Source organism: Myxine glutinosa, chromosome 1 (assembly GCF_964187855.1).
Source record: "Myxine glutinosa chromosome 1, kmMyxGlut1.1, whole genome shotgun sequence".
NCBI lineage: Eukaryota > Metazoa > Chordata > Myxini > Myxiniformes > Myxinidae > Myxine > Myxine glutinosa.
In genome coordinates this window covers 212,236,029-212,251,390 of record NC_136261.1, presented here as the reverse complement: position 1 = coordinate 212,251,390, position 15,362 = coordinate 212,236,029, and the positions used below count along the sequence as shown (strand labels likewise).

Below are 15,362 nucleotides of genomic sequence, written 5' to 3'. Positions count from 1 at the left end.
TTTTTTCAACCGAGTCTAAAACTATGTTAGCGACTGTGAAAAATGAAATGATATATCGAATTTGATTTGAAAGAAAACTGTGTGAGAGAGCAAGACACCACGGGCCTACAAAACAGGCCTCAAAGCTATGCGAGTTAATAAAATGGTGGATATTTGTTTATATGAAGCCTCTCCCACAATGGGTGGAGCTATGGTTCCCAGAATGGGTGGAGCTTTGAGGTTTTGTCTTCTCTGCAAGAAGAACAACAAGAAGAAGAAGAACAAGAAGAAGAACAACAACAACAGCAGAGGGCACTCTATGAGCAGCATCTTGCGACGCGGCTAAAAACAAAGAGAACTAGAGAGTTCGTAGAATACGATACACCGCACAGTGTTCAAGTATATGTACTTAAATTTTTTAAGATCGTTTGAAAATTCGACTTTAAGCTGTGAGAAATCCAGTTTTAAAAGTTTAGTGCTACTGAAACAATTTTATACATCCCCTTTATACACTGTATTAAGATGACGTTGAGTCACAATTTAAAAGATGGCGGCGTTATTGATGACCATAGAATGCAGCATCAACCGGCCTCGTACTTACATAGCCATATTGGTAGATTCCTCTCCACCCTGTACCTGTCTCTCTCACATGCCACAGTTTGCCACACCCTCTCATGCTATATATATCAATGGAAACTTGTCTTCCTATTCATGTTCCAATTCGTGTTCAAAATATAATATTCGACTTAAATAAGTTGTTCCTCGATCATAAACTCATCAGACAGACATACGGATGGACAGACGGACATGACCCAATTGCTTAACCACACTTTTTGCTTCGCTTGCGCATTGTAATTAGTAAAAAAAAAAGTGGAATACAAGCAAGTGTTGCATTTCCCACCCACTTGTGTTGCCATAGCAATACCATTTATGTGTGTGGGGCAATTATTGATTCGGTAAGAGATTATCGATTGCTTCTGCAAATTGCAGGTGTGATATATTATATCTATATTCTACTTGGTAACTGATCAATGTGGTAGCCAGTGCAGAAAGGAATTTGAAGCAAGAATTCTTTCAAATAAACCATAAAGGTGGATTTTTTTTTCTTGCTGAAAATTTAGGTGTTATATTTGATAACTTTTTGTTTCACTCCTCCTATTCATGTTGCTAAAAAGATGGCCAACACCCTGACGTGGTCACTTCAGCTGCTGTCTGAACATCCTGCTGTACAGACTGCAGTGGCAAATGAAGTGAAGAACGCTTCGCCAGGAAAAGGGATACCTGGCGTACAGAACGTGACCTGCATGCCTCTTCTAAGAGCTGTTGTCAAGGAAACACTCCGGTACCCATATAAAAGGAAGGGATGTAAAATAGTTTGACGAAGGCAATCCACCATTACTACTACTGCTTCTTTAATGGCCCCAATTATTCCCAACTTATTCCCAAACTAGAATGACACTCTTCGACGTGATGACGTCGACCGATATGCCTCTGCCCACACTATTACATCATTATAATACTTGTACGACGTTTGCTTTAAATCCATTCAGCTGTTCTCAAGTTATCACATTTTTACCTGACATGACTTCTGACCTTTGACCACGGGACCCTAAAATCTAATCAGTTAATCTTTACATCATTTTACATATTTGTACCAAGTTTGACTTAGATCCCTTTTGGCGTTCTCAGGTTATAGACCCATTACAAACTTTGAACTTTGACCTCTTGACTCCAAGTTCTAATCAGTTAACCTTTACATCATTATACCTACCTGTACCAAGTTTGAATTAGATCACTTCAGCCGTTCTCAAGTTATAGACGTATTACAGACTTTGACCTCTGACCTCTTGACCCCAAAATATAATCAGTTCATCTTTGCATCATTCTACATAATTGCGCCAAATTTGGTCAGAATTCCATCACTGGTTCACAAGTTATCGTGGTAACTGGATTTTTATCTAACATGACCTCTGACCTTTGGCCTTTGACCTCGTGACCCCAAAATCTAATCAGTTCGTCTTTACGAACGTCACGAGGTCAAAGGCCAAAGGTCAGAGGTCATGTTAGATAAAAAATCCTGCACCAAGTTCGACTAAGATCCCTTCAGCCGTTCTCAAGTTATCATGGTAACAAAAACCTATCACGGATGGACATACGGACATACGGATGGACGGACAGCCAGACGGACAACCTGAAAACATAATTCCTCCGGCGACTTCATCGGCAGAGGCATAAAAATATAATCTTTGATGAGCTGGCTGGCCAGACCGAATGTTCGATTGAAGATGGCAGGAATTTGGAATTTATCCAAGTGCAATAACTCCCCCTTTTGAGAAAGAAAGTGTGGGATCTTTAAAATCCACCACTGACTAGCGCTGGCCGGCTTTTCTGGGTTTAACAACCTTCTGGTGGATGATGTACATATTGATGCTTCGCCCTGCATGCGAAACACCAGGGTGACAGTTTGTAACTGGGTTGAGATCCAAACCCATGCTGGACAGTTGTAAGGCGAGTACACTTGTGTCGGAGAAATAATAAGCAAAATAATTATTCTGCGATGTTTTCTGAGAAGGAGAGAGAGAGAGGAGGCGAATTATCGCCAGCATCCTGACCAAATTATTTTGTTTCTCACCGAATCAAGATAGAAATCGTGCGCTGTTGTCTTGCTACAAACCAAGCAATGGTAAATTAATTTGTAAATAAGGGGACATATGTGTAGATATATATTGTTGTGTTATTATGTATTTCCACTGTTTAATTCATCTATATGAATCATTTGTACCATGTGATGTATTGTGCTTTGAAATATGGTGTTGGAATTACTCATCTGTATAATATTGCATACAATGATAAATTCATATGATGCTACATACATGACGAATAATATTTTAGGAAATCTTGTAAACATAAAACGTATATATATATATATATATATATATATATATATATATATATACCGTAACAATATATATATATATATATATATATATATATATATATATATATAGTTACGGTTTTCCACCGCCCTTCTTACCCTTACCTAGGGGGGATTAAACCCCTTGTTCTTTCTGGGCTTGGCAGAACCGAGAGACTTGAAATGCCTCTTCCGGACAAACGCAAGGTAGGGTTTCGGGACCAAGTCTCGCTCGTACCTAAATCCCTGCGCCACCACGGAAGCGGGGAAGCAAGCCTCGCACGAGCCACGTGTGATTTGGGTACGCCGAGCGGATTGAGTACCACGTGGTCTATGCAGTTACCGTTAAATATTGGACCCCGATTCGAGCGGTTCTATTCGTACCACGCTTAGTCAATGAGGAAATCACGAGGACGATCGAATGGAAAAGGAAGAACACAGGTTTAATTATTATTCCCACACGTATATACAATGATCGGTGGACGCAGAGACACAGAGCAGCACTTGGTCAGTCTTATCTTCCCGCCCAGACTCGGGCCCGTCACACTCACACGGAATTGCAAGTATGTTGATGTTCCGGCCACATGCGCCGACCTGTTCGTCCAGGAACGGCCCCGTCCGGCTCTCCACGGTCCCAGCACGTCCCGTGAAGATGGCAAGCAGGCGGTGGAAGGGTCTCATAGCGCATCTCCCGAACCAAAGGCAGCCGATGAGGTAGGACAGAAAATATGCGTCTCTCAGTGCGGCTGGCGGTTACACAGCCATTATCACTCGCGTAACTCAATGCACTGTACGCGGCTCGGCCTCAAACTCAACTGATCGTTGCTTTATATTAGCGCGTATTCTGGTTCAATGCGCGTCTTTCTCCACTCGCGTATCTCTCAAAGTCCTCTTCGGCTCACCGCGCTGCTGGAACTCAACTCTCAACCGCTGGTGCTCAGTCCTTACTCAATGAGTCCTTTGACGCTCGGGTCCTCCTCGCGCGAGTCCTCTGCTCATCAGTCTTTTGACGCTCGGGTCCTCCTCGCGCAAGTTCTCTCGAGGGCTTTGCGCAACGCTTATATAGATACGCCCCGAACCTTCTCGAACCCTCTGGAACCTTCCAACCACGCCCTGTGATGCAGTGCTGCCGCCACACCCTCTGAGCCCTGATTGGCGGCTCGGGCTTACCGTCAGCTCCTCTGCCACCATCATTCGGCCCCGCCCCGACCCTCCTAGGCCTGCCTCGTGTTAATTCACCCAAAATGAACCAAAGTCAGCACAAAGAGGCATGAGGCTAGGGAGGCGGGATAGTCAGTAGAAGTAGGACCTATTCTCCTTACTCTACTCAACGCAGAACTAACATAGGAAAAGGACTAAGCTCACAAATACTAAGAGATAACTATACTATCGCGAGGCTACATGTTCCTTGTGTGACTAACTATGAGGGGGAAATTTTAACCTTTATTATACTGACTCTGACCAAAACTCAAAACCACAACATTACCCCTCTCCCTCGTCAGACTCGTCCCCGAGTCGAACCTACAAAAATTGGAACGACCAGTTTTGAGAAAGATCTGGGAACTAACTTTTACTGTTACATGTGACATATAGATGTGGTTCCCCCTAACATTTACTCTAACCTGTGTATGCGACAGTTTTAAAACACTAAATATGTCCCACCTATTGCGTTGAGTAGCTACTCTAACAGAATCACGCCCACAATTAACTGAATCCTGAATTTGTTAAACTAAACATAGAGCCGGTGGGCAGCATTTTATATACATGCACAAAACCCTACTCCTTATTTGCAGTTCTATGACCCAGGACCTGTCCTTTTTGGAAAGAAGATTGGAGGGGAAAGAAAGCACAGTAAAATACACAAAAACACATTCAAAAGTTCACATTTCATTTGCTGCTTGCTTCTTGCTTCTTGCTGCTTGCATCTTCTGTGTGCATATATCAAACCAGCAAGCCCCCGGACCGGCATACAGGCCATTCCTGCTCTTCAGGGCTAAATAACTGGGAATGGGAATTCTTCCCTGACTTCCGTTTCCGGTCTTGCTGGCGACGGTTCGTTTTTTCGCAGGTCTCCACGCTCTCCATCGAAATCGAAGTTAAGTCATTGTTCCAATTTGTATTTTCGTTATAACTGTATTTCTTTTATGGTGTATGTACGTTTATTGTCCCGTCAAAGATTTTCGGTGCAAATCTTTCATACCTGTATTGAAAATCGCGTTAATTCGTGTCGTCTCGAGGTCCTGTACAGTGTACACTGTACAACCTTGAGGCTTTGTTTTTCTCTCAGCGCCTGTCGTTTGTGATCCAATAACTTTCGTTCTCTGTTTTCGCAGTCTTTCCACCCCAAAGCCTACTTCCTTATGTAAATCTCAACTCAAAAAAAACAAAAAAAAAAGACTACCTTCTCTGTGCTCATTCGTTTATTCATTCTTATTCGTTCGTTCGTTCTTCGACCACGTGTTTCTCCCCCATTTCCCCAGATAGATTGTCAAATTTCAATTCGTTATTTTATCGTCCATGTGATATTGTTTGATTATAGTTAGTTTTGGTTTGAATTTCCTGTAACTCGTAATTAATTAATCGTTTTCTGCCCTTGTGTGTGGCCTTGTAGTTGTACCCCCGTCGGTGTTTTGTTAACTTAAGTGTGTTTTGCTTGGCTCTTGGTTTTTTCCCTTCTACCCCGAACATAATACTGTCTAACGTTCTAATTCCCCACCCCCCCCCCCCCCCAAAAAAAAACAAAAAAAAACAAAAACATTTATTTTATTTTCTCCACGTGTACTGTTGTCTCATCCTGTATTTTCTGTCCAGGTGTGCTGTTCGCCCCACCCCCATTATCTCCTTGCCATCCACCGTTTGCCCTGTTCACGTGACTCGTGGTGGTCCCTCTCGGCTCTCCCCCCCGTTGGTATTTTTGTGCATATAAGATTGTTCATAGTTCTGTTTAAATATTTTTAAATATGTTTTACCTTTCCCCTTCTGTTTTTTATTCAGTGGTATATTACAACACGCTGTTTTTCTTCCTATTTAAAAGGCTTTTCTCAATTTCCTCTCCAACTCATTCCACTTCAAAAAAAAGAAATTCAATATCTTATACGTCTCCCTCACTACATGGTCTAAATTCACATTCATTCCATCCCTCCTCCATCATCCTGAACCGGATTGCTAACTTGAAAATCACAACAAACCCAATTTGTTATCAATGTTCGTCTTTCATTAATCATCCACTTTCTAAACTCCCCTCTTGCCCCTCCCATCCAAATCCCCCCCCTTGCACCTACACTCCGAAACTTCCCCCTTGCCCCTCCACTCTTAAACTCCCCCCTTGCCCCTCCACTCCTGAACTCCCCCCTTGCCCTTCCCCTCCTAAACTTCCCCTTTGCCCCTCCCCTCCTAATCCCCCCCCTTGCCCCTCCACTCCTGATCTCCCCCCTTTCCCCTTCCCTCCAAAACTCCCCCCTTGCCCCTCCCCTCCTAAACTCCCCCCTCACTCCTCCCCTTCAAAACTCCCCCCCAATCCCTCCCATTCAATTCTCCCCCCATACCATTCCTCTCCAATTCTCTCTCCTCCACCCTCCTCCTCCAAGCTGCCTCCTCCCCACTTCGTCTCCCTTCTATCTCATACCTCCACCCCCCCAAACCTTCTACTTTCCTCTGCCCCCCCCTCAAACAACCCCTCACTGTGCCGCATCCCTTCACCAGCAAACCTTTCATCCTCCTCATCCTTCCCTTTCTTGGAACTCTTCTGCAACATCTGAAACACTATCAACTGCTCTCCCTACCTCCCCCTCTCATCCTTCATCTTACCCTACTCCTCCCCTCCCCTGTCCTGTACCCGATGCTCCCCCTCTCTCTTCATTAACGGTATGGACCTCAAACATCCGGGGCCTTCGCTCAAACCTGACTGATCTCTCCATACAGGTTGCTTCTGACAATCCAGACTTGATCTGCTTAACAGAGACTTTCCTCCTTCAAGATGTCTCTGATTCCTTAATATCTCTTCCTGGTTACTCCCTCCTCCGGTATGATAGACCTGAGCCTCGGCCTGGTGGTGGGGTGGCTATCTTTGTCAAAAACTCTCTTCCTCACTCTCCTTGCACTGCTCTCTTTCCTCCTCACCCGCAGGAGTACCTCTGGTTACGGCTTCCTCTCCGCTCCCACCTTTTGTTCATATGTGTTCTGTACCGTCCCCCAAACAGTGATGACTCCATCTACATTTCAATGTCTGACAACATGGACCAACTTCTATCCACTCATCCCAACTCTCTCTTCCTCATATGTGGTGACTTCAACTGTCATCATGCCACCTGGTTGGGTGTGGGTTCCTCTCTCACTAGTCATGGCACCTCAGCAAAGGACTTCTGTGACTCACTGGGATTGACACAATCTGTCAATTTCCCGACCCGGATCTCAGCCAATGGAGTATCTTCTCTTCTAGACTTGGTTATGACAAACTTCCCTGCTAATGTCTGCTGCTCTTCTTCTGCTCCAATCGGTTCTTCTGATCATGTGCTTGTCAAAGTGGACATCTCTCTGGCCATTCTCAGAGAGCCTCCTCAGCGTCGACGAGTCTGGCATTTCACTCAGGCTGACTGGGACGGTCTTCAAGCAGCCATCAATCGTCTGGATTGGTCTCCCATCTCCACTGCCTCTGACATCAATTCTTCCTGGGAATTCTTCCAAAGCAAACTGATCTCTCTCATGCACAGATTTATCCCATCTCGCCTTCAATTGTCTTACCCTTCCTCCCGTCCATGGTACACTGAATCTTGTGGTGAGGCAGTTGCCCTGAAACAACTTGCCTTTGCCTCTTGGAAGGCTAATCCAACTGAAGGAAATCTCAGTTCCTTCCACCAAGCTCGGAACAAGTGTGTGTCTACCCTCAGGAGTGCCAGGAAGCACTATCTCTCCTCACTCAAGAATGAACTCTCAAACCTGTCTCCTTCCTCCAAATCCTGGTGGCGTCTGGTCAAATCTGTTTCTGGTGTTTGTTCCCCCTCCATCCCCTCCCTTACCTCAAATGGCCACACAGTTGACATCGCACGTGACAAAGCCGAATGCCTCAACTCTGTGTTCGCCTCGAAATCCTTAGTCCCAAACCCATCTCTCTCTGTTCCCACCTTTCCCAGTCGAACCCAAATGCTCCTGGACTCTGTGTCCTTCTCTCCTGACAAGGTGGAGGAGTTTTTGTCAAACCTCGACTCTGATTCTGCAACTGGACCAGATGGCATCAGCCCACGGGTCCTAAAATCCTGCTCTGCCGCTCTATCTCACCCTCTCTCTGTTCTTTTCACCCTATCTTTTGCTCAAGGTCATCTGCCAGCATCCTGGAAATCAGCTAACATTACCGCTTTACACAAAAAAGGTGCAAAAACAGATCCTTGCAACTACAGACCAATCAGCCTGCTCCCAATTATCAGCAAAGTCATGGAATCCATCATTGCTTCGGATATGAAATCTTTCCTCTTCTCCAATGGCTTGATCTCTGATCATCAATTTGGTTTCAGACCAGGTCACTCTACTCTGGACATGCTGCTTCTGCTGTCTCAACAATGGATGGAGGTCCTGAATGCCAAACAGGAAATCAGAGCTGTCTCCCTTGACATATCAAGGGCCTTTGATACGGTCTGGCACCCAGCTCTGCTCACCAAACTCTCCTCCTATGGTATCCATGGAAATCTCCATGCATGGCTTGCGGACTTCCTCTCTGGTCGTAGTCAACGTGTGGCCCTGAATGGATTTCTCTCATCTCCCCTTCCTGTTCAGGCTGGAGTTCCCCAAGGAAGTGCGCTGGGCCCTGTGCTTTTTCTGGTCTTTATCAATGATCTCTCTGACTCTCTGGAAAATCCTCTCTATCACTTTGCTGATGACTCCACTCTCTGCCGCTCCATTCCTCTTCCCTCAGATAGGCAGTCTGCAGCCTCCTCACTCTCTGAAGACCTGGACAAAATCACAGACTGGTCAAACAAGTGGAACATGTCTTTCAATCCTGCCAAATCTCACTCTCTTACTATGTCTCTCCGAAAAGATCGACTGGACAACCCTCCCATCTACTTTCTCAACAATCCTCTCCAAGAAGTTCTGTCACTCAAGCTTTTGGGTCTCACTATCTGCCATGATCTTTCTTGGGAAAACCACATTTCCAAGCTGGCCTCCAAAGCCAGTCGCCGACTGGGCATCCTCCGTCGTGCGAAGTCCTTCCTCGGCACACCTGAGCTCCTCACCACATACAAGGCTTTCATCCGCAGCTCAATGGAATACTGTTCTCCCCTATGGGCTGGTGCTCCTGCCTCACACCTGGCTCGGCTTCACGCTGTTGAATCCAAAGCTTTCAAAATCATTGGAATCTCCCGCGATGAAGCTATCTCTGAGGGCCTTTCACTCACTCACCGCAGGCAGGTAGGTGGTCTTTCTGTCTTCTACCGACTCCTCTCCGGCCTTGCTCCCCCAGCTCTCTCCGTGCTCTGTCCCCCAAATATTCCTACAGGTCGCACAAGATCTGCCAGCAACCCTCTGATGGTTAAACTGCCGAAATCTCGGCTCTCTGCTCACCTTCACTCTTTCATTCCTCTTTTCTCCCGCCTGTGGAACAAACTCCCACACTCCCTTCAATCCCTCTCCTCCCTCCAGGTCTTTAAAACAGCTGTTCACCACCATCTCTTATCTTCCCCCATCCATAACCTTGATCTTTTCTACCCCCACTAATTCACCCCAGATCCACCTTGTTTGAAATTCCAACTTATTTCCTGGAAATCCTGGCAGTGTCCATATGTTTATACCTCTCCCACCCCCCCCCCCCCCTTCACATGCCTCCCCCCCTTCACATGCCTCCCCCCTTCACATGCCTCCCCCCCAAAGCCCTCTCCCTCCCACAGATCTCTCGATGTCTCCATGTCTCTCGGTCCCTGCTCTCAAATGTTGTGTTTGTGTCCTTCCCCCTCTCTCCCCGTCTTGTCTGCCGCTCCCGATGTTATTTGTTTTATGTGTCTGTTTGTCTTTCTGTGTGATTAATTTTCGCTCTTTCACGAGCCTCGATCTTGTTTACAAAAAAAAAAAAAAAAAAAAAAAAAAAAAAACTTAACATTCTTCTCGTCCCTGGCACACCATAATAAAAATACACAACAAATGTGTTTATTTATTTGCCAGCAGGGCCAACCCTATGTGGTCCGACTGCGTGACATTGATGCCACTCAAAACAAGTGGTCCGAATATGCAAGGTGAGTTTGCAGCAAGGTACTGCACAGTAGAGGTGTAAGGCCACAAAACCTGTGGTCCATAAGTGTAATGTGTGCAGCAAAGTGTTTGTGGCAGCAGAGTGCTGCACAGGTGCAGCAAAGTTATTACGAAAGGGTATAGCAGCAAAGTGCTGCGCCATTCGGCTGCACAGATGTAACCAAGTGCAGCAGGGATGCTGCACATATGCAGCAAGGTGCAGCAAGGAATGCTGCACAGGTCGCTGGTGCTGCACAGTTCCACCACCAAAATGGTCCTGGGGTGGGGGGGGAGAGACAAAGCACGACCAGCAAAGCGGAAAGGGCACAAAGGTACACAGCAATACAAGGTAATGCAGCATGAGGGGCGCGGAAGAGCAAGCAGAGCCAGCTCGTCCCTATCCGTTCGTACCCCCCCCCCCCCCCCCAACGTCGCTTACACTACCCTAGCCCTTTCTTTGTATTTACAAATTTGTCCCTACGTCTTGTCTCCCATATCCCCCTCTAATTCAAATTCGTCTCCCAATCCCTCCCAAGAAGGAAGAGATGGAATAAACACATTGTCCAATCACGTCAAGATGCATCTCACCCACTCAAATAGTTCACAAAACCTGGTGTGGAGTTCCGTCTCCCTTGGTGAGTGGATGTGGATGGTGCGAAGATACTTCCTCATCCTAACTATACTCTAATAACATTAACTCAGTTACACTACCCGGGGTCATGCCCTGCCAATTGGCATCTTTAAACTATGTGGTTCTAAAAACCAATTCCCATTGACCATCCTGTGGTGCTCTTCCAAATTTGGGTCTCACTCCCCAATTTTTCAATCTGTGCCCTTGCACAATTTGGGGGCTGGGTCATGTGGCTCCACTCGCAGGTCCAACTACCTGCACACCGCCGCCACTGAAGTCGCCACCCGAGCTTACCTGCTCCTGCGACTACCTAAACTTGGGAAGGCCCCTCCTGGCACTTTACCCCCCGATGCCCACCTTGGCATTGGGCTACCCGGTCCTTTCCTTGGATCCTCTGGCCCCACTCACAACTACTCACAACTACCCTAACTGGCTCCCAGAGCCTACCTGCGGCCTCACCTGGCCGACAAACTACCAGTATCGGAGTGCCCCAATAACCATACTCACCAATTAAACCACACGCCCAGCCATGTCACTGACCCATGCACCCTCCAAAGCACTACATTGCCACTACCTGCACCACAGGTGTCAATATCCATACAAATTTTGCCTATACCCTCTACCTGGGTTTACACTACCCCCCCGGGCTTCCGTGAATGGGTCCATCTCCCCCCCATTCACTCCTTCACACCATGCATTCGACACCTTTTATTCCCACACCAAGCATTCCACACTACTCATTCCACACCATTTATTTCGCACGCCACTTTTCTCGCACATCTTTTGTGCTCACACACCTTTTATTTCCACTCACAATTCCATTTGTCTCACTCAACACAATTCCTCACACATACAGCATCATCTATCTAGCTGCTTTTCCCCTAAAACTCGTGCTTCCCCGTCATCCCATTAAACTAAGCACTCCCTTTTTTTTCTTTTTCTTTTTTGTATACAGAATCGAGGCTCGTGAAAGAGCTAACATTCATTTCACAAACAAATCAAACAGACAAACAAAATATATCAAAAGAGGGAGCGGTAGACAAGATGGGGAGAGAAAGGGAAGCACACAAACACAACATTTGAGAGCAGGGACATCGGCAGATGTGTGGGAGGGAGAGGGCTTGGGGGGAGGGGGGAGGGGTGGGAGAAGTATAAAACACAAGGACACCAAGGACTCCCAGGACAGAAGTTGGTATTTCAAAAAAGTGGATTTGGGGTGAAATTAGCGGGGGTAGAAAAGATCAAGGTTTTGGATGGGAGAAGATAAGAGATGGTGGTGAACAACTGTTTTAAAGACCTGGAGGGAGGAGTGGGATCCGTCCGTCCCTTCGTCATTAACAACCATCTAATCTACCTACGTCCCTACTACAGTACAAATGTCGCTACTTAAATCTCATGTCTTCTACTGTCATCTAATTTCCCTATCAATTATCCTAGCCCTCCCTCGGCTAGCTTCGGTGCCCCATGGAGGTAACCATCGCTGGCCCCCCATGTGCCTAAACACTGCCATCCCCCTAATCTAATGCTCATGGGCCCGGACGGTGTGAGGAATGGTCAAACTACCATTCCCCCACGCAGGGTACACTATTTCCATTCATCCACTGCACTTGAGCCTCTTCGTGCGGAAATACATTGTCATGGCTTGACCTCGAAAGGCAGAGCGATCCATGCAGGTGGTTAGTCTACTGTAGGTTGGGTCCGTCCGGCATTTTCGATCCAGGGGAGGAGGAATGGATGGGCCGAGGTTCAGGGCCCCATCTCTGCGCGGGGTCTCGCGGTCCCACGCACGATGGCCCAACCGCCCACGGTCGGAGCATCGCACCCACAAAGGTGCGCGGCTCCGAACTCTCCTACCTCCCCTTGAACCTCGCCGTTTGCCTTTAACGCCACGGCGCGGCACCAACCATACAGGGCGGGGGCCGGCATGAATCGTGCATGTCGGTCCTTGTGACACGGCCGTGGCATCGATCCCCGCCGGTCCCTGCCGCACACAATTCACCGAGGGCTCACGTCGGCTATCCATCGCGCTAAACGCTACCCCGGTCGGTGTCGATGCTTGAGCAGCGTTCTCACCACACCTCGCGACCCACTCCGCACTCGCACACCGCGGCGCTCCCATACACTCCATCCATTGTTGCAGCACACTCTCCTTCCACGTCCGCTGGTGAGCATTCTCCCTCGCACACCGTACTCGCACCCGCGCACCTAGGCGCACTCATACCTTCCACACAATCCGTTACACACTTTTCTGTTGCACACTCTGTAACACCCACGGGTGTGCACTCTCCTGTTGCACACCCAATCACCGTACACTTTTCCTCCACGCACCCTTCTCGTGCACACTCTCTCGTTACATACTCCATAACACCCACGGGTGTGCACTCTCCTGGTACACACCCAATCACCGCACACTTTTCCTCCACACACTCTTCTCATGCACACTCTCTCGTTACATACTCCGTAACGCCCACGGGTGTGCACTCTCCTGGTACACACCCAATCACCACACACTTTTCCTCCACGCACTCTTCTCGTGCACACTCTCTCGTTACATACTCCGTAACACCCACGGGTGTGCACTCTCCTGGTACACACCCAATCACCGCACACTTTCCCTCCACGCACTCTTCTCATGCACACTCTCTCGTTACATACTCCGTAACACCCACGGGTGTGCACTCTCCTGTTGCACACCCAAGCATCGCACACTTACCCATGGGTGTGCACTCTCCTGTTGCACAGCCAATCATCGCACACTTACCCACGGGTGTGCACTCTCCTGTTGCACACCCAATCATCGCACACTTACCCACGGGACTCTCCTGTTGCACATGCAATCATCGCACACTTACCCACGGGTGTGCACTCTCCTGTTGCACACCCAATCATCGCACACTTACGCACGGGTGTGCACTCTCCTGTTGCACACCCAATCATCGCACACTTACCCACGGGTGTGCACTCTCCTGTTACACACCCAATCATCGTACACTCTTTTTCCCCACTCTCGGGTGTGCACTCCTTCGCACACTCTGTAACACACTCTCCTGTTACACACTCTTCCCACACACATTCCGTCATACACTTTTCTCGCTCACACTCACGCTCCGGTGCACACTTTTCTCTCACACGCGCGCCAGTCACCCTCGTACACCGCACAATGGACCTTCCACGACCGCCCGGGTTTCGTCCATGTCCCAAGCGCGCCAAAAACCTTTTCGCGCCAAACACATTCCTACTCACCTTGGGGGACCTTCTTTCCCGTCAGCACCTGCAAACCTTTCATTGAGTTAGCAAGCCCGACATCACGGTGTAAATGCAATCTTTGTTCAGGCTCCATTTCTTTCTCCCGCGCTTCATTCCCCGATTCTACTGTCTCTTCGGTTTCGATTATTTCTTTGAGTTCAATTATTTCCTTTTCTACCTCGACGACCGCCGGTCCTCCTCCAAGCTTCTCTTCCAAAAAGTACAGGTCCTGGGCCATATAATTGTAAATATACGTGCTTGTAAATATAAGAATGTGCCCACCGGCTATGTCTTTAGTTTGAAATTCCGGAAATACTCGGGTCGTTGTGGGTGTGAAACTGTTAGATAGCTGCTCAACGCAATAGGAGGGACATATCTAGTGTTAAAAATGTCGCACACATGGGTCAGAGTAAATGCTAGGGGGAACCACACCTATGTGTCACATTTAAACGTAATATTAATTTTGCATGCCCGGCCCTACCGGTCGTTGCATTGGTGGGTTCGACTCGGAACGAGTCTGGTGAGAGAGGGGTGTAGTGTTGTGGTTTTGGAATAAAGGATAACCCCCCTCGTAGGTAGACGCACCACAACATGTAACCTCGCGATAGTATAGTTATTTCTTAGTAAATGTAAGGTAGTCTCCTTTCCTGTGTTAGTTTTGCGTTGAGTAGGCCAGTGAGCTTAGGTGTTCTTTTGCGCTGGAATGCCACGTGCTCGGCCTGAACAAGTCTGGCAAGGCCGAAGGGAGGAGCTGCAGGGGGAGTGGCCGGTAAGTGCGAGCCACCAATCAGAGCTCGAAGGGAGTGGCTAACCACGGCAACGGGAGGCGGAGCATGGAACATTCGGGTAGGGCCAGGGCGGAGCCATAAAACCCTGCTCCGAGCCCCCCGCCTCAGTTGAGTCGTGTGCACAGTTCTGAGTTCAAATCAGTGGAGCTGGAGTGCGAGTTGAGCTTGAGAACGCGAGTTGAGCTGCAGAAGGAGTGAATTGAATTGCCTGTTATCATCGTTGTACACAAACTTTCCCTGTGCCCCGTGCCCTGCGCTCTGTGCTGTATTAATCGCGCTTGGGAAGACGGCCCATTCCGGGCCACAGACGCGCGATCTCCTCCCTGCCTGCATTTTCCTGGATACGTGCCGTGACCGCCATAGGGCCACGCCGGGCGAGCTGTCCGGGAGCGACCGACGGCAAAGCGCGTTTGGCGCACGAACTTCCTTTCTTCTTCTTCCCCGTTTGCGTGCGTGGGCCCTGTGTCTGGGGATAAGTTACCACTGTTAAGCTTCTGCTCTGTGTCCCCTTTCCTTTATCCGGATTATTGTACATTGTGTAATAAATTGTGTTATTCCTCTTATTTGACCTTTCCCGCCCCTTCCATTAATC

The 15,362-nt window shown here is 47.9% G+C and overlaps 1 protein-coding gene across 2 annotated transcripts in view; it reads left to right on the top strand.

Annotated features, from left to right (window-relative positions):
• Positions 1 to 15,362, top strand: part of LOC137433736 (sterol 26-hydroxylase, mitochondrial) — an 81,089-nt gene that overhangs the window by 38,289 nt on the left and 27,438 nt on the right. For both annotated transcript variants that reach the window (XM_068126012.2, XM_068126019.2), the window contains exon 9: positions 1,155 to 1,321. In XM_068126012.2, coding sequence (XP_067982113.2) covers positions 1,155 to 1,321 — 167 coding nt within the window. The remainder of the gene's footprint in view (positions 1 to 1,154; positions 1,322 to 15,362) is intronic.